Raw genomic sequence first — 24365 nt, forward strand, 5'->3', positions numbered from 1 at the left:
CTCCCATGGCTTGTTGCAAGCTATCTCATGTGTCATTTGCATGAGGATTCCATTTGCATTTACTTCATACACACAAATCACACGTGAAATCCATAGAACTCCTCCTTTTCTTCATAATAATTCACCATTTTATGCTAAAAGAAAACTTCTTTACTCAATTTACAACACAAGGAAACTAATAGTCAAAGATAATTTTTACTTCTCTTTATCAACATAAATATCACTTTCCTTGTAAATTTTTGGTGAACATTTCTATCACTTTATAGATAAATTGAGCTTTACTTTATAGCATAGTGATAAATGCATATTTTTTATATTTTACTTAGCATCTTTTAATATTCTTTGAAATTAGAGATTGCATCTATTGCTAGGGTTTATATTATTTTCTTATTTTAAAAATAAGCCAAAAAGAAGTCTGAATAGATATCATTAATTTCATTTACATTTACTATCTATTTTAATAATCCTCATTCCTCTCATATACAAGCACACAATTTCAAACTCAGCTAGTGGCTGGAAGTTTTGAGATAGCATTTGAGGAGGGGTGAACAACAATGCTCCTCTATTGCTTGAGAGGTCACCAAAGCTTTGCCAACAATCTTCCTCCTTGCAACACAAATAAGCTTGTAGACAAAATATATATTGACAAAAGACATGAGGCCCTTTCATAGTGGAGAACACAACTAGGCAGTGTAGATTGGGATTGGCCAATATTTCAATTCGGGACACCAAAGCTCACAAATTTAGTGCTTAAATTTTCATCTTTCTATGGTTCCTGGTGTCCATTCCCTTATGATTTTTGCATCTTGTTCTACATTGAATACAATAATTATATGTTAGTTTTTAATCCTAAAGTTCATAGTAATTATTTTATTGAAAATATATTTATCTTAAGTTTTATAATTTTCTCGATTGATGTTTGGAATTTTTTCCAAGGTTTAATATTTTTTCATTTAGAAATTTAAAAATGAGCTTTATTGACCAATTAAAAAACTAGCAATAATTTTTTAATAGATATAGTTGTAATTTAATTTAATCAATAGAATATTTTTATTCATATCTAATATTTCCTTTTATTATAATTTCGTTTAATTTCTATGACTTAATAAATTTATCCACTTTATTACCTTCTAACTCATAGGTATTTTCTATATTAAAATTTTGAAAATTGATTTTAATTTGAATTTGAATTTTAAATTTTGAAAGACTAGATATTTCACGTTCAAAGAAAATTACATGTTTAAATATTTTCTTACAATGTAGATCACATTTTAATAAACTAATCTATCATAGATAATTGTATATTTATTTCATATATTATTTCTTAATTTTTTTCTATATTTAAATTTTGAAAATTGATTTTTATTTTTATTTTTTAAAGATTAGGTTAACTTTAAGTTTATATATTTAAAATGATTGATTATATCATTCCATGGCTTATTAAGATGTATTAATTTGATTATTATTTATTAATAGAAATTTTATACTTTTATTTAAAACTTAACAGGTGATTTTAATTTAATTTTTCTACTTTAATTTTTTTTCAAATATTGGTATTAAGTCTAATATGTTTTATTTATATATTTAAATAATTCAAATAGAAAACATAAAAAAAAATTAAATATCTTTTAAATTAAATTTTAAAATAATTTAAAAATAATAAATACAAATCATTTTAAATAGAATGTGATATATTAAATTATTTAAAAAATCTAAACTTAAATATAATAATTATAAAAAATAAATTATAGATGCTAAAATTATTGTCACGCCATCCCATGGAAACATCTAATTTGTAAAGTTCATGAATGATGAATTTTGAACTAAGGTTTTTTTTTAGCTCTACTAGGGTTTCTTGCTTCATGCGAACTTTCAGTTTTCTATGTATGACTTTTCGTCTAAACTTTCTTTCTGTAAGCACCACTTGTCACACTACATTTACTGCAGGAGTTTTTTAGGCTGGGATATAATGGCTCTGGCCAGCAGTGAACCAATTGTTTCTGGTATTCACATTGTTACTTTGGTCTGCCATCGTGCTACCATAGAACAAACGCTCATGCAAGTCTGTCCCAAAGGTTTTTCACAAGGTAATCCTGACATTATCCTTCCTTTGCAAGAATTTGATGTTGCATGTGAATGGTTAGAACAACACACCTTGATAAGTTATTTTGTGGGTAGGACTCCTCCTGAAGCTATGCTCTGAGAATGGGTTAACAAGAGCTAGACTCCTCATGGAGTCTACCTTGATGCTGTGCAAAACCTTACCAAAGGTTTTTTCTAGACTCCTTATGGAGTCCACCTTGATGCTGTGTAAAACCTTACCAAAGGTTTTTTTTTATTTCGCTTCGCTAACTTGTCGCAAGTAGATGTTGTCTTTAACAACAGACCTTGGTCTATGCGTTCTTCTCTGCTTGTTTTTCAAAAATGTTCACAAAAATTTACAGTCTCAGATAATAAAAAGCTTAGGGTTCCTATGTGGGTCGAGTTCCCAAGTTTACCCCTGCCATGTTGGCCTTTCATTGAGTCCATTGCCAAATCCCTTAGCAAAGTTATCACCAAGGAGCCTGAGAAATTTTTTAATGCTCACCCGCAACGATGCATTTGCGTCGAGGTGGATCTTTCCAAGGATCTTAAGGATTCTGTGGAAATTCAAATTGGGTCTCAAACCTTCTCCCAGAAGGTGCTTTACTTGAATCTCCCCAACACCTATTATAGGTGCCAGTCTGCAGAGCATAAGATCAAGGAATGCCCTCTAGTTATGCCTAGGGTCAAGCCCACACCTAAAGAAGCACCTGTCAAATAGGTCGAAGGGAAAAAAGAAGAATGGGTTACTGTTGGGCGTAAGGGCAAGGCTCTCTCAAATCCCTTGCCCCCTAAGTAGTCCTATGTAGTGATCACCACAGTTCCTCCTATCCCCACAAGAGCGTCAATTCCAACTATCGTAGGGACGCAAGCAACGAAAAAAGGAACTACTCCTAGAGTTTCGCAGGTTTCAAACCATGTTGGCTCGCAAGGGATAAAGACAATTGCCAGGGCTTTTGCCTTGGTTGGGGTGTTTACTCCTCTTGCTACTTCTTCCATAGCACCGCCAGTGATGAGGTGTTCTCGTAGTCCTCTTGGACGTGCGGAGATACCAAAGGTGAAACGTCAGGCTATAAGTCCAAAGGGTTTTTCATCTAACTTCAACCATGTTTCTACCTTCTTGCAGAATAGCTACTCCTCTCTTGAGGACAAAGATGATATGGAAGAGTTCTCATGAACTTCCTATCATGGAATGTTCAAGGTCTCATAGACCTCCCCAGAAAGTACTATGTTCGGGATGTCTATCATAGACTTGATAATTTAGATTTTATCTATCTACAAGAAGTTAAAATTTTTGGTTTCATGCTTTCTTCAGCATGCAACATAATTGGTGTGATGTTTTCTTCCCAGCACAAAGCTGGTCGAGGTGGTGTAGTGACTCTCCTGTCACCTTGCCTTCATTCTGCTATTATTTCGCATAGTTCTGACCCCACACATAGAATTATTTGGCTTTTTCTTTCCATTAATAATCATTCTTTTGGAGTCATTAATGTTTGTGCTTCCAATGATGCTGTGGAAAGATCCTAGATGTGGGCCTGGCTGGCTGACAACTTGCCTCTAGCTACTTGGGTCATGTGTGGGGACTTTAATATGGTTGAAGTGGCCTCTGACAAAGATGACATTCTACATTTTCACTGGACATTTGGGGAAAGACAAGCCTGGTATTACATGCACAATAAATTGGGCCTTTTTTATCCCAATACCAACCACCACCAAGATAGTGGGGTTTGGCACACTTGGTCCAACTTTCGAGCTGGCTCTGACCGCATATTAAAATGCCTCGATCGTGTTATGATCACTGAGCAATCTTTTTTCTCTTTTTCTAAGAATCAAGATCTACCTATCATTCCTCTACTAGATGTGACCTTATCTGACCACTGTCCCATTTATTTTGTCATTTCTTGGCAAACAACTATCCCGAAGGTGGCCAGTCTCAATTCTTCCTTAACACGTCTGTGTTGATGCATGCTTCCACCACTTTGCACATCCTACATGTCTGGAACTTGGAGCCATATCCACATTCTCAAATGGGATGGATTCAATGGTGGAATGATGCCATCACTAGAATGGCTTGGTTCCTATGCATTTATTGGCGACAATTGGCTATGTTCTGAAAATAATCATATGGAGCCAACACGCTTGCCCTCAAAAAAGCCTTAGAGGCCCTCACCCTTAATCCCTTTGATGTGAACTTACAAATTCAACTTGCCAAGCTTCACCATGACAAACAAATTGCTGATAATTATGTTGCTCGGGGAGCCCAAATCAAAGCTCGTCTTCACTGGTTGGAGGTTGGCGACAAAGCCTCGAAGGATTTTTTTCAGGCTCTTCATGCCTGTCATACCAATGTTGGGATTAAAAGATCAAACAAGGAAATGTTGTTTTGTCTAGTCTCCCTACCATCCTGCAAGCATTTGTTCATCGCTATGAGAATGTGTTTGCTTCGCAGGGAAATTCGGTTGCTCAAAAGAAAGCTCTCAGGAAGTGTATTTTTGTTACTCCAAACCGCCTAGCAGTTGAGCAATGTGCTTTCTGTGAATAACTTCTTTCCCTCCGAGACCTTAAAGAGGCGGTCTACTCCATGGTAGATGACAAGTCCCCTGGGTGTGATGGGTTTCCTTGTGAATTCTACAAACACCTCTGAGAGCATATAGGTTCTAATCTGCACAAAGTTTATCTTGAAGCCTATCATTCTAAAAGCTTAGGAGCTATTATAAACAAAGGAAATATCAAATTTATACCTAAAGCTAGTGATCTAGAGGAAATATGCAATTGGAGACCCATTACCCTTCTGAATGTGTCTTATAAGATTATTGCCAAGGCACTCTCTCTCAAAATCAAGCACATGTTTCCCTTAATTATGCGGCCAGAGCAAACTGGATTCATCAAGTCTGGATATATTCTTGACAACATCATTGCTATCTGGGAGGGAATAGAATGGGCTCGCAAGTCCAATCAGAAGGCTATCTTTTTAAAGATAGATTTTGCTAAAGCCTATGATTGCATTGAATGGCCCTTCATCTTGGCTATGCTCCAGACTTTGGGTTTTGTCCTCAATTTCCTTCAGTCCGTGGAGATGCTTTTTGGAGATGATAATGCTTGCATTACCATCAACCATTCACAATTTGAGGCTTTTGGACTTTTTCGTTCCATCAGGCAAGGTTGTCCGCTAGCTCCTAAGCTTTATGTTCTTGTTGTGGAAGGTTTTGGCTATTTACTTGCGCATTTTATGTCCTTAGGACTAGTTCGAGGCATTTCCTTTCCTGAATCATCCTCCCAATTAGTTAATGGACACTTTGTTGATGATTCTTTTCTTACTCTTTTAGAGGGTGAAGAAAACATCAATAATGCTTTAAGTTGTCTGGTCACCTTTTGTCAAGCCTTTGGTTATGCCATTCAATGACATAAAACGCTCTGCTTCTGCCAGTCATTTTTGCTAGCACCACCTTGGCTTAGCTAGTTCGAGTGGAAATGGGTTGCTCACAGGGAAATCTTCTACTTTCTTGGCATTCTTTTTGCATTCCAGGCATCACCTATGGAACTTTGGAATGTTGTGCTAGCCAAGATTAGTAAAAAGCTTGACTACTAGATCACAAAGCCGCTCTCCCTCGCTAGGAAATTCCATATTCTCTCAAAGATTTTAGCAACCACTCATGTGTATTACTCCTCCTATTGGGCTCCATCCAAAGCTTCTTACATGAAGTTGGAAAGATTGCTCAAGGATTTTCTCTGGGCCTCTGGTTCTGATCACCATGACTTTCATAGAGTGGCCTGGGATTTTTTTTGTCTCCCAAAAGAGTCTAGTGGTCTTGGCTTGCTTTCCACTTAGAAACAAGGCCTTGCTCTTTGTGTAAAATGGATTATTAAGGCTATTTCAGGAGATGAAGCTTGGAAGATTCTAGTTTGGCACTGCATTTCTTCTAACTCTCTTGTCAATAGGCCTGCTTGGAAGGGGATTGGTTTCCAAACCCTTCTCATCATGCGTGAGCCCATGGTCATTCAGGGATCATTCATCATCAAGAGCATCTGGAAAGCCTAGGAGGCTATTAAGCCCTAGCTTCAATGGGCTGGAGATGAATTCCATAATGGCCTCTCCTTGAATCAAATGAACATTTTATGGTCTCCCCTATTTAGCATTTAGGGTACTCCCCTCGGCAAGACTCAAGGGGCCAATGCTTTGCATTTTTTTAAGTGTGACATCAGAACTCCTAAGGACCTCTTTTCAAGGGTCACCATGAGGTTCAAGACCTGGGAAGATATGCGAGTATAATACCACCTTATTCGTTTAGACCAGCAAACTTTTGACCTTCTGCTTTCTTTCATCCCTATTCACTTAATTCATAAAGTGGGGATTCAGTCTGTTCGCCCTTGGTGGCTTGATTGGAAGTGGTATCCTACCACTCCTTTTTCTAATTACAAGCCAAGTTTGGGCTACAGATGGCTTTCGCCTCATCTTCCGATGGTGGATACACTAAACCATAAATGGCATTTACAATCTTCTCTCTCAATGGAGAAAATGCTTTGATACCATATGGAATGCTATAACTGAACCCAAGATTTTGCATTTTGCTTGGTCCCTAGCCTTCCAAGGTCTTCCCCTAGGGCCTCAACTCAAACACATTGGGATTCCTAATTCTAGATGCCCCTTTTGTGGACAACCAAAGTCTTTCTTGCATATTTTCTAGTTTTGTAAGCATGCTCAGAATTATTGGCACTGGATTCATGATTTTTGTAAGCCATTCAGACCTGAGTCTTTTTCTTGGCACATGATTTTACTAGGTGACTCTCCTAGATTTCTTCAGAAGTTTTCCCAAATTTGGCATACCTTCAGGTTGGAGATTCTGTTTTCTCTGTGGAAAGATAGGAATGTTGTTCTTTTCACACACAATTTTTTGGATGTTAACATTGCTATGTACACTAAGGCATGCATTTGTAATAATGTAATTATGCAGAGTCAGGTGCAAGCTAACAAAGTTGCACTGAAGGTAGCTTACCTATAAGAGCTACTGAATCACTAGGGCAATGCTCCTTGCATTGTTGCTAGAGTTCCTCCTGATGCCTCAATGGAGACCATGACACCTTGTGGCTGCCGTCCTCGGTGCCACTCCTCCGGCCGCCACTTGCACACCCCACGCTCCCAAGCTTCCCACCACCGCTCTCCTAGTGGTGGTGATGGCTAATGGAGGCATCGCTCAGCTTCCCCACCCCGTGGTGGTTTTGGTTGGTCCTTGGCTCCTCCTCTTAGTTCTCATCGTGTGCATTTTGGGAAGTGGCCTTACCTGGACTTGGCAATCTCTCCTCCGTGGCCAGAGCTTAAAGATGCGGAGGCTGCCACTGTTACTACTGTTGTTGATGATGGCTGGACTATTCCCAGCCCACCGCCCAATCCTAAAGATGATTGGGGTTTCCAAGACAAAGATGATCCACCACCCTCGACTGGCACTGCTTTGGCAACCTGAGGTTGCCCTATATGGTTTTTTTTTATGAATAGTTTCTATTTTTTATCGTGCCCATGTTTTTAGTCTGGCTCCGCCTGTGTGAACTCTTTCGCGGGGTGATCTTGTATCCTCGGATCCTTTTTTTGTGAATTGTAATCTAAGTATATTTTATTAATAGAAAAGGACACTATTCATCAAAAAGTTCATGAATAATCACTCATGGGATCTTGTGAAATGCACTATTTAACACCCCTAATAAAATGCACTATTTAACACCCCTCAACTGTTATGTTCATGAATGATGATTCACATGAATTTGAAAAATCACCTCAAAAATTGGAAAATCACCTCATTTTGATAATTTATTTTCTTATACTTTTCACAAAAGATAGAGACACCTGCTCCAATAGAGCTCTTGTTTCTCTAGTTTTTGAATTAAAATTTAATTTTTCCCTTGCTTTTTTCTACCATTACCAATAGAATGTTAGATAATTGATAAAATTTTAATTTTAAAAATATATAAAAGCTATAACTCTATAGTAAAGTGATAATATTAAAAAATACTTAATTCTTATTGGCCAATTATAATAATTTTTAGTTGACTCAATGGTTCCATAAGTATCTTATCTTTGGCAACAATTAATATATTTGTATTATTTACAATATTCTATATATTTATTTATAAATTAGTTAGTATTCTTCTTTAGGTTGATCCTAGACTATGTTGGTATTTTAAAACTACTAGGTTGTGAAATACCCAATACCAAGATGTAGAAGATAAAAACAAGTCAAAGGATTAGCTAATTCCCATATTCAACTGGATTCATCTCAAATCTAGACCAACTTTAACAGAGCACAGAGATTCTCTACACTTTAGGCTCTACAGGGCTAAGGCAGGTGCACCTTAGGGATGGAAATGGTTGGTTATTTTGATATTCTTCTTCAAAAACTCATTTACTCACGCTCTTCTTTTCAGATCTATCCCTTATAGCAAAAAAGGTCAACAATCTTCTTGGACTTGTAACTTACTCCTTGATTATAGTAGCTAGCTATAACTCAAAAGGAAAGGTATTACAAATAAGTCATGACCAGTAGTTTAGTTCTTCATTATAGAAATGGAAAATTGATTTTGATTAATATGTATAGTAAAACCACATGAACATATCAATTTGCATTTGAATTAATGATCAATGTCTTATCCATTGTTATGCAGAGTCAAACCAGTAACCATAAACCTATTTAATTGACTTGCAATTAAATTTGTCAGCAGTTAACACTGAATTTCATTCATATGATATCCCTCCCATATACCTAGAAACCCTATCAATTCATGAAAGCATTTACTTAACTCCTTGTATTAAAAGAAATCAATGAAAAGATATACAACCCATCCAAGTTCCATTAAAATGAAAGAACTTTGTTCATTTCAATCACAAAATTATAGATATATGAAAATGGAGGCAAAACTCAAAGACACAGATATGCAAAACTTTCCTTTGTATTAATCCTTTTTGAAAACAATATAGTACTAGTATGAAGCTCAAAATATAACTCAAGGCATGACAAAACTTGTCATTCAAGATTTCACTGTATTCCTAGACTTGCAAAATTGAATACATCATACAATTGACAAAAAATGGACCAACTATAAATAGCATAAGCACTAAAAATATACATTAGACTATCTTTAGAACAATATTCTTTAAAAAAAAAGTTAGAAATATGTATATAATTTATATGTTAGTTTGTAAGGAGGCTACTATATTCTATAATATATTTAATAAATACTCAACACTATCAAAAAAGTTTATGAAAAATAGCAGTAAAAGCTTCTAAATAATGTATTTTCAAATATCATAGTGGGATAACTAATCAATTACATTTTTTGTCATGGATCTATCAATGTTAGCAATATGGTTGCTAGATTGTAGGTGGTTCACATGTAGATGTGTTTTTCTTTTTTATAGGATAAATTATTTGAATTGAAAAATGAATAATTGCAAATATACTGTCTATTACAAAAGTAGAGTGTATGAGTAGAACACATTCTTGTAAAAATGGAGCATCTAGAATGTACAGGTGCAAGGGATGGGACAATATGATTGAGGGGGTTCATGTCATACAATAGTAAGTCAAGATGAGTAGTCATATGAGTTGAGACTAGGGGGTCATACAATGGTACTACCATGTGGAGGGAGGTCTCTGGTGTATGGGTGGAAGGGCAATTATCTTCCATCCATGCATCCAATACCTCTAGGTAGTGTGCCAATTCGAGTGTGCATTATATGATCATCTTGGGCAGTGGTACATTACAATTTAATAGTGGAATGCATCTTATTATTGTTTTCCTTGAATCATAATGTCTAAGAACGCACATCTAAATATGTAAGAATTTAAATGTAGTGTGTTGGTGAACACATATTGCCTCATCTCCATGATTGCATGTCTTCACTTGTTAAATAAAAGTAAAAATTATATAGGATTAGGTATCTTTCTCAACCTCTTGTTGAAGATATATTTGGAAATGAAATAGAAAGTACAAGTTTACTTCAAAAATGTAATCAAATTTACAAAGAATTAGATATTCTTGTCAAACTTCATGACTAGCTTGTAAAATATTGTAATTAAGATCTCTCTCTCTCTCTCTCTCTCTCTCTCTCTCTCTCTCTCTCTCTCTCACACACACACACACACACACACACACACACACACAAACACACACACACACACACACACACACACACACACATTTTGTTACTTTTAATAACATGCATTCTTCAAACAAAGATTTACATCATGATGAAATTTATTTTCTTGTCAATGAATCCATATGCTTGTGTTTAATATATATGAATGAAAATGTAGTTTTTGTCCTTACAATAGTTACAAGTTTTTTGGCCCCATTTTCTTATATATTTTCACATAATTAATTAGTAATCTAGATAATTGAGATTAAGCAGTTATACTTATCCTATTTATCATATTAATATACAAATACTTCTTTTTTTCCTTGTACTTTGTATTCTTGCATCCTCAACAAATATTTAGGACAAAATGATTCATTGTTTTCATTTAGCTCCTCTATAGAATAAACTTTTATAATACATCATTCTTTGATACTTATATGTTACACATGTTTTATTTCTTAATTTTATTTATAAAATGAATGCTCCCATGCCCATTGCACATTTAATGTAATTATTTACTTGAAATATTATATTTGAGAAAACCTTATTCTAATGACAAATAAAACCCCTACACCATTGACTATATTTTTTATTTAACATGTCAATATTTTGTTGAATAAAAAATATGGCCAATAGTGCATTTTGAGGCTTACAAAAATGTTGCCCTTGTTCAAAACCTACCCCATTCATGCAAATCTAGATCAATTAAAAATAATAATTGAAAGGAAAAGCATCTATTAGCTTGGAAAGACATGAAAAACATTTCTATGAATGTGAGATTTCTATCTTATTGTCCTCATGATAGTTTATTTCAATGAAGATCTCAAAAACTTGGTGTTGGCACTTGTTCACACAACCAACTGAGCCTACCTTACAAAACACTCTTACCAAACTAATGCAGAGGTTCCTAATAGACCCAAAACCAACCCAAACATTTACTTTTTCACTAGTTCAATGACCCAAAGACAAATAGAGGTATTTACTTTGTAAGACCCAACCAAAGCTTTTGACATTTACTAGGCCTCTTGTGCAACCAAGACACCAATCTTATTGAAAGGATAAAAAATGGAAGCTTGACATTTACACCATTCTAGTACGTCAAGACACTTCACAAAGCACTCGCCAAATCCATTTTACAATAATGACTATGTTTATTTACAAAATCCTTAACACACTCAACTCTTAACATATGGGTTGTATTAAAACTCTTCACTAGTGGTTATTGATATAATTAGAATGATGCAACACCAACATTATTTTACCACTAAATTAGACTCAAAACATATTTTTTTGTTGGATCCTTCTTTTAATCACTATTAGGCCCATTAGCCCCAATTACCTCTACTTGATAGATTTTGAGAAATAATTTTTGAATCCTTAACCTCATAGACAAAATAAGGACAATTATAGATACCCTTTTTGGGAAATTCAAAACATATTTCATAATCAAATTTGGGTCTCACCGATTATCTACTAAGTCGAGTCTGACACTAAAGTAGATAATGGTTCACACTTTTGGCCAAGTTTGACACTAAAGTAGATATTTTTAACAAAAACTTAATTTTCAAATGCATATTACGACAAAACCATAAAGAATATGATGATGATGTAAACTACTGATTTTTGGCATTTTCTATCTAGTTTATAATAATATTTTTTATTTTTTTTAATAATTTCATTGGAAGTCCTTTCTTTATCTCCTCTAAGAAGTGCTTTCTATGAAAATTGATATTTTCAAAAAGTGATGGGTGTTTTGATCAACATACCTTTTTAAAAAAAAAAAGATAATTACAAAATTATTTTGGTTTAGAATAGTAACATTAATAACTAGCAAGTTTTTTTGGTTTTGTTCAATTTCATAAAAAAATATAGGTTTTATTTAGTGACAAAGTGACACTAACGATAATTTAGACATAGGTTTCTTTTGATCAATTTAACTTGATTTGTATATATCGAAATGTAATTTTTCTTGACTCGCTAGAAAGCTAATACGATACCTTTGATGATCATATTTAAAAAAAAATTGTTCTTTACTTTTATACTTTTCCCAAGGCTTCAAATGGATGTTTCTAAAATGATAAAAAAAATCTAAATTTAATAAAATTAAAATTAAACATTACAATAAACACAATATATGCTAAAAATATATTAATTGGAAAGATTATTGAAAGGAGAACACATTTCTAAACTTAGTTTTAGAGTTTAAACTTATTTGGCCCTTGTTTGAGCCATCAAAAGAAGAAAATTTGACAAAAATTGAGTATAATCTGAGAAATTTCCATTTTTAGAGGCTTCGTGCGAAGATGACTTCATTCTAAGCCTATTTTTGGGTCTTTGATCAAAGATACTTTGCTCGAAGCCACTTGGGTGGTTTACCAATTTTAAGGGGGGCTTTGTTTAAAGCACCCTAGGTTGTTTCCCGACCACTAAGAATGGTCGTGTGCGAAGGCCTGTAGTCAAGGACTTCGATCGAAGCCCCTTGGCCAACTCTTTTAAGACAAAGGGGCTTCGCTCAAAGCCCCTTGGTAGTTGTTTTGGGTGCTAGGGGCTTCATTCAAAGGCCCATGTCAACTCAAAAGAAAATTGTAAAACTAATTTGTTTAGTATAAAAAACAATTGTAGACTCATTTTTCTAATCAATACAAAAAAATGTTACAAGGAATTCGTTGTTTTGAAGAAAAAGGAAGAAGACTAAAGATAATTTGAAATATTTTATTAGTTTTTTGAAGTCTAACTTGACAATTCAAAATATTTTGAAAATCAAAGATGGGATAACAACAAGAAAGACAAATTAAATTTGCAAGAAATAGATCAACTGATGCAGAAGAGGGATCATGAGAAAACTTTAGAAAATTATCATAAAAGAAGGTATGTACATGTGTAAATTCATATGCACGTGTATATTTGCAAGTTTATAATTAATTTTCTAAATTTATTCATTTATATGAATGTAGGTCTTAACAAACAATCACAAGACGAGAAAATACATGTTGGAGTAGATTTGAGTCATGACAGTCTAGGACATGACGATCCTGGACATAACAATCCAGGACATGACAATCTAGGACATAACAATTTGAGACATGATAATTCAAGACATGAACTAATGGAACTTGGAGAAGGGTCAAGATCAATTTCTTAGATTCATATGGATAAGCGCATAAGACTAGCCACAAATATAAAGAAAAATATCAGTCATAGAAATTTAGATCATTTACTTACAATGAATGTGGATAAATTGAAATCACTTGTTAATATTAAATCATGAAGTCTTTCCAGAAAAAAAAGAGCTACAAATAAGATAGTAAAAGATATAGCAAGTAAATTTGATGTTTTTGAAACACTTGACAAAACTCAAGTACTTGCTCGTGTTCTTTTATAGAAAAACTTGGAAGAGTCATTAAAATTGCTAGGTGTAGACACAACATCAAAAAAGAGAAAATTTTCTAACATGCATAGTGATATTGTTGAAAATTTTAAGAAAGGTTTGAGCTCTTTAGGGAAGAATACTCGAAGTAAAGATAAGAGAACTACAAGAAGAGTTATGTTGCAATCTATTCTTGGTAGTAGTATACCGCAAAATAGACAAATATCTTCAATTTCATCACATATTGGTTTTAGTATAAAAATCATATCAAAATATATTAAGAGGGGAGTGGTTTTGGATGATAGCACTTTGGAAGGAAATTGGGCAATTATGTGTAGAGCTCCTTGTAGTGATATGATTGATGATAGAATAAAAAATATGGTAATATCATTTTGGAATGATAATAGTCGTCCTTCATCAAATACTAGAGATGTTCTTAGACATAGGGTTAGACCTAACCTTTATGAACATCATACAAAACATTGGTTAGACATTACACAACATGAAATGTATGTATCATTTTGTAGCTCAAATCTTGATATAAAGATTGGGCAGACATTATTTGAAAAATTGAAGCCATATTATGTTAGGAGAAACAAAGTGTTTGAAACATGTTATTGTCATTATCATATTGAATTTGATCTCCACTATCAAGTTTATCAAAAATTTATAAAAGAAACTTTTGGGTATAAAAATGCCCCTCCTAGTAGATGAAGTGAGTTCATCTCATCAATCTTATGTGAAAAAATATATGATTTTGTTGGTCAAATCAATTGCATTAAAGGAATATATGGCACGTATTCACAAAAATGTAAAGATTTTTTTCCAAAATTTTTGTTGTTTTTTACTTCAAACTATGCAGATCATGAAAATCAAATGGTGAAATTAAATTCCATGATATTTTTGATTTTTTGAAAATTGTTCAACTTTACAATTTGGATGGAGAATAGTCACGTCCTCTCGTGTTAGAGAGATAAATTTGATTGTTTAATCTTCATTTAATTTATTAATACTTAATATGTATTTATCAATGGCTATTTTTAAATGTTGGTTATATTTGTGGGTTGTTGCCATTATTAATGTTAGCACTATTATTTATATGAATTTATATTGATTAATATCATTAATTTCACAAATAAATAAGATTACATTATTTTATGAATTATTTCTTATTAAATATAATATACATGTTTTAGATAAAAATCAATTTGGGTTCATGATAATCTAGTCCCTTAGGGTTGTCTTGTGATACTTGTAATTTTAGATAAGATCTTGATGAGACTATATTGATGACCATGTATTTAATGTTTTGCATCTAGATAGGCATTTAAAAGTTATCGAACATGGTAACAATAATAGAAGAAACATGATAATGACATTCATGTGTGTAATTATAATCATTTGTTAATTGAGTATGTGATGTATAATCTACCCTCCTAACATCTATGATATACATCAAACATAATTTTAATATAGTATATTATTAGTTTTGGGTTTTAAAATGAATATAAGCTATATCATCTAAGTATGTCAAAGAAAACTTACTAGTGTAATTAGTGTTGTTTAAAGTAAAAATATCTTGGGAACCTTTGAGAAATTAGATGGATTAAAGTACTATAATTTAACATTTAATCATGTTTGAATAATGTTAAATGTACATATGTTAGATTGTTTCCACATTCATGTTGCATTATGTACATTTAATGTTCTTAAAAAAATTGCATCAACTTTGTCGAGTTGGGTTATTCTCTCATGGGTTCTTGGTTGAGGCATTATAAGGGTATTTCCTCCCTTCTCCCTATTTTGTTAATAAATATATATTTGTCCCATGATCATGTTATGAAATTTCTTAAAAGTATGCATATTTCTACAAGCTTGAGAAGCCATTATTTAGTACTAGTAACCTTGTAATTTGGATGGTATTGTGAACCTAATTTTTGTGAAGAGATCATGTCTTGGGTGTTAAAATTGATGGTATAATTATGTTGAATTCATTTTACTGTATTATATCTCACAAAATCTCTCTCCTTGTAGTGTCTCAAATAGGTTTAGCAATGGATTGCATCTGATTCTTCTTGTACTTAGAATCATATGTCTAAGAGCATGTATATACTATGTAATGATTTAAATATAGTGTGTTGATGAACACATGTTGTCTCATCTCTACAATTTTGTCTTCACTTATAATATAAAAAGTTGTTATATAGGATTAGATATCTCATATATCTTGTTGGAAATAAATTTGGAAATGGAAATAGAAAGTGTAGGTTTAGCTTTACAAATGACCTTATCAAAACTCATGACTATCTTATTGTAGGTTTAACTTTAAAAAGGTTAGACCACCTTGTCCAAACTCATGAATAGCTTTCAAAAACAATCTCTCTCTCTCTCTCTCTCTCTCTCTCTTGTCATTGTTGATAACATGCATTCTTCAGACAATGATTTTTTATTATATATTCATAATGAAATGAAGAAAATTATTTGCTTCTAAATGAATATATATGCTTGCCTCTAATGAATATGAATACAAATCTAATATACCATCTACCATATTATAAGTTCTTTTGCCTCATGTTCTTACAATACATTCACATGATCAATTAACAATACAAGATCATGCACACGTTCTAAATTATTAAGATTAAGTAGTTGTACTTATCATATTCAACATATTAATAAAAAAAATGTACTTAAATAATAGTTTTTTAATAACTTCCCCAAAAGATACTTAGGATGAAATAGATTTATTGTTTTCATTTAAACCTTCCAAAGAATTAGCATTTTATAGAATATAATTCTTTATATGTATACATATATTCTTTCTTTTTTTAAATTATAAAACTAATGGTCATGTGCCCATTGCACATTTGATGAATATAAGTTATATCATGTATGTATGTTAGAGATAACTTAGAAGTGTAATTAGTGTTGTCTAAGATAACCATATCTCAGGAACCTTTGAGAAAGATGGATTAAAGTACTATAATTTAACATTTAATCATGTTTGAGTAATGTTAAATGTACATATGTTAGATTGTTTACACATTCATTTTGTATTATGTAATCTAATGTTTTAAAAACAATTGTATCAACTTTATGTCTAGTTAGGCTATTCTCTCATGGGTTCCTGGCGAGGACGTTACAAGGGTATTTTCTCCCTTCTCTCTTTTTTGTCAATAAATGTATGCATATTTCTACAAGCTTGATAGGTCATTATTTTATACTAGTAAGCTTGTAATTTGGATGGTATTGTGAACCTAATTTGTGAGAAGAGACATGTTATGTCTTGGGTGTTAAAATTAATAGTACATAATTGTGTTAAATTCATTATATCTCACACAATTTCTCTCCTTGCAATGTTTTAGATAGGTTTAGTAGTGGATTGCATCTAATTCTTCTTGTACTTACAATCATAATGTCTAAGAGCACATATATCTAATTATGCAATGGTTTAAATATAGTGTGTGTCATCTCTATGACTTTGTTTTCACTTGTAATATAAAAAGTTGTTATACATGATTAGATATCTTTGTCTATTTCTTGTTGGAAAAAAATTTCGAAATGAAATACAAAGTGTAGGTTTAGCTTTACAAATGAAATGAAACTTTAAAAAGGTTAGACCTTGTTGTCAAAACTCAATGACTATCTTTTAAATATTGTACTCTCTCTCTCTCTCTCTCTCTCTCTCTCTCACACACACACACACACACACACACACACACACACACACACACACACACACACACACACGCACGCACGCACGCATTTTTTTGTGTTCGTTAATAGCATGCATTCTTCAAACAAAGATTTGAAATTATTTGCTTTTAAATGAATCTATATGCTTAAATCTAATAAATATGAATACAAATATGATATACAATCTACCATAATTACAAGTTCTTATGCCTCGTGTTCTAACAATATATTCACACGATCTATTAACAATACATGATCATGTATGTATTCTAAATAAATTAAAATTAAGTAGTTGTACTTATCCTATTCAACGTATTAATAAATAAAAAAGTGTGCCTACCTAATAGTTTTTTAAATAACTTCCACAAAAGATACTTAGGATGACCTAGATTTATTGTTTTAATTTAACCCTACCAAAGAATAAACTTGTTGACTTTGGAGAACTTTCATTTGAAAACAAGAGACACAATGCGTCATAGTTACTGCCTAACACATAATGGTTGTAGCGGTGTAGATGAGTGAGAATCTAAATTAACATTATGAATGCATTAATTTTTGCCTAGAAATGCATTTGTGATCTGATAGGATTGCTCATATTTTGTTGTTAAATTCTCGTCCTAGAAATGCACTTGTGATCTTATAAGATTGCTCATATTTTGTTGTTAAGTTCTCGTGCTATATTATTATATCTTTGGGCATTTAAGCCCAAGAATAAGAGGCCAAAGTTCCCAATATGGCACTAAGTACTTAATATCATACTATGATCAATACATATGTTTTAGACAAATTTGCACCTTCTAAGTTGACAACTTAAATTATGTGCAATGAGGAAAGATATCCATACCAATATTTGAATTATCGAACTTGAAGAAGTGATGAAGCATTTGGAGTATCACATTATATGTTTAAGCATACTATGCATGCTACTAGACAACCATAAGTAGTTGGAATAACTCCCCCAACTATGTATTATTCTCATCTTGATTATCAAATGGAACTCACACTATTTTTAATCATTAGCACTAGACAAAAACTAGGATAAAGATATAGATAGAGATAAATAATAGTATACAACAATAATAACATAAACATATATGTAGAGGTAAAAAGGACAGATAATATAGAGGAAGAGGAAGAGAGAAAATAGTAAGATAGAGTGATGCCAACATAAGTTGTGTGAAAGAGGGAGAATTAAATATAATTATTTTTCTTAATAAAACAAATAGTCAAAATAAAATCATGGTTATAATAAAGAATTAAAATATATTATATTTTAATTAATAAAACTAAGAATTTAATTTTTATATTAAAACTCACATTTCTATAAGAAAAAATGAAATGTATTGAAATATAAAAATATTTTATAAGTAAAACTAATTATTTAATTTTACACAATGAAATAAGGTTTACTATTTAATGTTTTGTATTTCCATTTTTTTAATAAAATTAAGTAATTTTTAATTATGAAATAATATCTATACAATTTAATATGTACATTTATAAATAATAAATAGATATAATACATATAAATTTGATGTTGATGAATAAATATGATGTAATAAATAAGAAATAAAATATTACTATTTAATTTTAATACATAGTTTATAAAAATCTAATAATAATTTAAATATCTTTTAGAATTGAATTATTTCTATTTTGTGGAACTTATTTCTTTAGTATGTTTTTTGATATAAAATATAATTATTAATTTAATATTAAAATATATATTTAAGTTTTAAATGTATTTAAACTAAATGATAAATTGTTTAAATAAAAAATACTATAATTTAAAAATTGTAACACTTATCAATTATACATATTACAAAAACTATTATAAAATATAATTAAAAAATAATATTGTTTGATTTATTTTTATAAAAGTAAAATAATAGTAATAATTTAACCACTTTTATTAAAAAAGTAAAGTTTTAAAAAAATTAGAAATTCAAATACAAAGATATAACATATTGAAATTATGTTAAAAAGACATATTTATTAGTTATATGTATATAGAAGCATAATTTGAACTTATGCGTTACATGAAGTTTTAGGAACAAGTTATATCAAATAGTCAAAAATAAACATCAATGTAAAATTAATAATAAATATATTTAAAATAAGAAATTAAAAATATTTAATAGATTGTGATAATTAATATTGATTAGACTTGTGAGGTGGAAGATAAAATGATTTTAAAAAATAAAATCTTATCAACTTGTCACAAATGTGAAAAAGATAAAATTATAATTAATACATTCATTAATGCAAGATGAAGTTGTTAGAAAATATTTGTATTTTTTGTTGAAAAAAATTAATTTTTTCCCCCACAAAAAATAGTATGGACCAATAGAATAGATGAAAAATATGATTTATAAAATACTGAAAAATTAGAAAAAGATATAAACATTTGAAATCTTATATAATCTTTTAAATTCTTGAATTTGATTGGTTAGTGTTAATGTCATATTTGGATTGACATAAATGCATAAGTATTCTTGCCTTGGCAGTAACTAAAAACCCAAGTAGAATGACAAATGGAAACCCCTGCACCGTTGACTATATTTGCTAGTTACATTTTATTTTCAGTTAATTAAAAAATATGATCATAGCGCATTCTGATCCTTGAAAACGTTGCCCTATCAAAACCAACCATATTCATGCAATGAAAAATAAATAAAAACCAACCATATTCATGCAATATCCAACTTCAAACAGAAACATTAAGTCAAAGTCTGTCGGAACTCGGATATATACCAAAGACCTTTCAATGAACGTCAGTTTTGCCACTTTTTACGCTACCAAATGAGCCCACCTTAGAAAGTCTTCTTGCCTCATGTGCTAACAATATATTCACACGATCTATTAACAATACATGATCATGTATGTATTCTAAATGAATTAAGAAAGTCTTCTTACCAAACTTACATGGATACTATCTGATGAATCAATATATTTTTGTATCGCCCAGGTTCTCACAAACAGCTTTGTTATCTGATCAATCATGTATTCCACAATATCTATGGCGGCTTACAGGCAAGCCTATGCAGATACAAAGAAGGACATGGCTGAACAGGGGAGCCCAATTCTATTCCCACCGCCTGCTGGTCCTTACTCTGCATATCTCTTACTTCATGATGAGAATGGCGACCCTGCATCCTCCTGCTGTTGGGGATTCTGCAACTGCTTGCGTGAATTGCCATTTCCCCAAGACAAATGTTTAACAGTCCAATACACTACAAGTGACGGACAAAGTTCTCACACAGAATGTGATAGAGTGTATTTTATCCCTGTTTTGGGCCAACCCATCTCCTCCCATCGCTACTATGTGGTGCGAGCTGATGGCAAGCACAAGGGGTAAGGAAACTAATAATTTTGAGAATTTGTTCTTTGTGGGGAATTTTCCCTCTCCGTTTTTCAGACATATAGAATAATAAATACTTACTGGAAATATTGAAAGTTATATTTAGAGATTAAGAGTGATATTGGAAGTTATATTATCATCCAATTATGTATCCTTACATAATCTATTTGCAAGTCTTTGAAGAAATTAAATGAATCTAGGTTGCATGGGTACAGGTATGGATATGGGTACGGTTATTTGTTCAAAACAGGGGACGGGGAACATGGGTATGCCTATCATTTTTTGGGCCTTCTTGGACACCTTAGTAAAAAGCATATTCACATTGCATCATATTTGATATTGAGATTCTGAAATCTTAGTTATAAACAAAGGGCTTGCCGAGTAAACTGCGCAGTAAAAAATTCAAAGTGATTTAAGTTTTTTTAGAGAGAATCTTGAACAGTGCAGAGCTAGAGTACTCAACTAATAGATCTTCTCCCCTACTTCACACAATTGTTATGTAAATTTGAACAACTTACAAATAACTCTAAAAATAATACCATAAATGTGTTCACATATAATAGAAATACAACCCAATTAACCGAAAATACTGCTATAACAAAGTCTATGCTGCAGGAACAATTTTCATGCAAGTAATTTAGAACTGAAACAGGAAAAAATGTAATGCGAGCAATGCAGAACTGAAATAGTAATGGTAACTATAATATGTCTTCTGTAGATATTGTACTGACCGAAGTCAGTTGCCAACAGGTTTCGGTAATTAACAATCATAATCTAGTATAGTTTCATTAGGTGTTTCTTAAGAGTATTGGTGGAAAAATTGTATGAATAACTGTCTCATTGTATGTTGGTGGCATGGACAGATTAGTGGAAACATGCTCTACTGATGAAGACAAGGTGACATTTTGCTGTTGTAGATGTGTGAAAGACCTTCGTCCTAGACCTTTGCAACCCACTAATCCATATCAACAAATGCAGATAATCTCCAAGAGGAAGTCTAGTTTCACTGCAAAGTGTGTAGCTACTGATGGTTTCCCACCTCGATTTCTCCGTAGAAAGGGTTGGAGTGTGGAAACCAAAGACATGCGTGGAAAACATGGAAGACTTGCTCATGTTGGAGGGGAAAACACTCATCTTAGAGAACAATCTCCCCCATTTGATTTCTCTTTGTTAGAGAGGACTTCCCCTGTTGTTCTAGTTGGGGAGTGGTATTGCCCCTTTATCTTTGTTAATGAAGTGGGTACCAGGTTGGAGGATCCTAAGATTCAACTCATGGAGTGTCCCTTCTACAAGATGGATTTGGAAAAGTTTTGGGAACAGATTTATTCTGCTCAAAGCATAACAGGAAAAGTTGTTGATGTGGACAAAACCTTGAAGGTAGAAGAAGTGCTATTGTTTGGAGAAGAAGTAACAGAGGAAATTAGAGATGACGATGGAAGTGTATTGTTCAGAGGTGTAGGGAAGAAATCAGGACAGACTACTAGTGTGAAACTTAGCTGGCCCATCATTGCCAAAATGATGGCAGATCAAGAAAGATATGGATTAAAACAAGGAGGAGGAAGAGATGTAAGGGTGAAGAAATCATTTAATGGGTCTGGGATGGAAGGAAAGTTTGCCTGCTATGTTGTGGTGGAGAGATACGTGTTGAAGCGAATGGATGGGAGCATTGCACTCACTTATTCATTCAGAGACTCGACCAAAATGCAGGGGAAGTGGGAAGTATGAGAGACAAAGTTTAATTGGTTTTGTACTCTATTTTGTTCATGTAAGGTAACTTTATTTCTTCAAGGTCACGGACAGTTTATTTGTTAGAAGATGTTGTTTCTTCTTGTATTTCTATAATTGCCTTCAATCAACTAACAATCATTGTCATATTTGTTCATGACAATGCAGGTGTGTCTTCTATTGGAAATAATATGAGCACAATTGAGTAACTTATTAGATATTTATCATGTGTAGATTTAGGTAATCTAAAAGATCTTGGATATATAGATCAATAAGGATGAAGTTAAAATTAAAAATTATAGTTTTAAGTTAATATAAACAAGAAACCCTGTCAAATGCTTATGATTGTAGAGTTGTGATGGAGTAGAAAAATATTTGTGAATGCACTGAACAATAATCCTTAGCACGATTCTTCTAGCAAATTAGCATGTGTGATTAGGATATAGTTATTTTGATGTGTAAAAGTGTGTGTAGATGAGATGGAGGTGAAAGAGGCTAATGTTTGTTAGCGATGCGATCAATAGGAATCAATGCAATCTGCACAGTTACATATACAGAAATCACTAGAACAATTTCAAAACATAAAAGGTGTATTGTTTCTTAAAAATGCATAAGAATGTTACTTCCTAACAACTTTATTAGTTTATTACCTCTAGTCATTAGAGCCGAATAGAGAAATTACAGATCAATGCAAATGCAATTCCACATATGTGAAAGGCATAAATCTTTGCAGACCAGTATTAAACAGAGTAAATAGAGTATTTGACTGTACAAGTATTTGCATATTGCACTGGAGGAAAACATCTTTTGAATAAGAAAAATTGTATATAGTTTTGGAGTGTTCTAGTCTTTGTGAACTAACATTTATGCCCATTATTGAAGAACCTAAATTACACATGCAGTTGTCAGTTCAACATCAAATGCATTTAGAGAAGAGTAGTTGACTAGTAAAATAAATATGGTATCCATGGGCCAAAGCCATGTTGAAATTAGCTGAAAAAGAAGTTATAGCTTTTGGCCATTGTATGCCTAGAGCTTGAATGTCTCACTTCCTCCCCATCCTCCCTATTGTCACATTGACTTTCAGTTTCTCTATTCTTTGCTTTTATAGCTTGAATGTTTTATCCTTAATCTTCACCTGCACATTTTTCCTCCTTTCACTCTATCATCATCATTTGCAGGCTTAAGATGATTACGGGGAAATCAGATCTAACCTTTTAAGGGTGTGTTAGAGTGGATCATAGTACACTCTGCGTGCCTTGCAAAGGAAAATAATACTAGGATACTAAGAGAAGAAAACCTGACAATTGGAGACCACGAGACATCTGCTACATAAACAATATTTGTAGTTTACAGAGAATTCCTTTTTGCAGTCATGGAAAACTGATAAGGTAAGGATAGAACTACCAATGATGTCTACAATCGCTTCTGGAACAATGTTAAATTAGACTCATAACCAAGTAACCAACCATCTGAGAATGTATGCATTTGGAAAATCAAGTTGTTTGTCACTTCAACAGAATCTTTTAACAAATCAATCATTTGTAGCTGCTATATTCAATCAAGAAAGATGTCAAAAAATATTAAATAACCTCAAGATATATGAAAACAAAAAACAAAAAAAATACAAGTTCCTCCATAGAATTGATAGGGGGCCCTGCACCTGCATGCACAATGCGAGCAGCCTGCTAGAGTAACCATTAGCCGTTGCCCCTACTATTCTAAGGGATCAGCCTGGTTGGGTGGGTGTATGATAGGCATGTTACATGTAGAATCTTGGCTGGAAACTTCGCCAGCCGGCAGCCCTACAATTTTATGGGCCCCCTGCTAGGGATCTGCCCATTCTTTTTATAGGAATCCCGAAAAAAATGAATAGATGTTACATATAAAATCGAGCCTCTTGGACCACCAAATGAAAGTAAATTTCATTTCACAGTTATAGACAAATAAGGATGTAACACTAGGTGTGCAATAATACCATATATGGTAGCAGCCACAGATAAAACCCC

At 32.5% G+C, this 24365-nt stretch overlaps 1 protein-coding gene across 1 annotated transcript; it reads left to right on the top strand.

Annotated features, from left to right (window-relative positions):
- Positions 1-20214: 20214 nt before the first annotated feature.
- Positions 20215-22371, top strand: LOC149557879 (uncharacterized). The gene is made up of 2 exons (XM_089832344.1): positions 20215-20624; positions 21495-22371. The coding sequence occupies exons 1-2, from the start codon at positions 20272-20274 to the stop codon at positions 22354-22356; spliced, it is 1215 nt and encodes a 404-aa protein (XP_089688470.1). The 5' UTR covers positions 20215-20271; the 3' UTR covers positions 22357-22371.
- The last annotated feature ends 1994 nt before the right edge of the window (positions 22372-24365 follow it).

Source organism: Cupressus sempervirens, chromosome 5, assembly GCF_028749045.1.
Source record: "Cupressus sempervirens isolate cs-2001-9-10 chromosome 5, ASM2874904v1, whole genome shotgun sequence".
In the NCBI taxonomy this organism is placed as follows: domain Eukaryota; kingdom Viridiplantae; phylum Streptophyta; class Pinopsida; order Cupressales; family Cupressaceae; genus Cupressus; species Cupressus sempervirens.

Excerpts from the sequence above, each read along its gene's own strand:
- LOC149557879 (XM_089832344.1), top strand. The coding sequence starts at position 20,272 with ATGTATTCCACAATATCTATGGCGGCTTACAGGCAAGCCTATGCAGAT. Across the intron at positions 20,625-21,494 it reads GCTGATGGCAAGCACAAGGG|ATTAGTGGAAACATGCTCTA; the intron begins GTAAGGAAACTA and ends TGGCATGGACAG.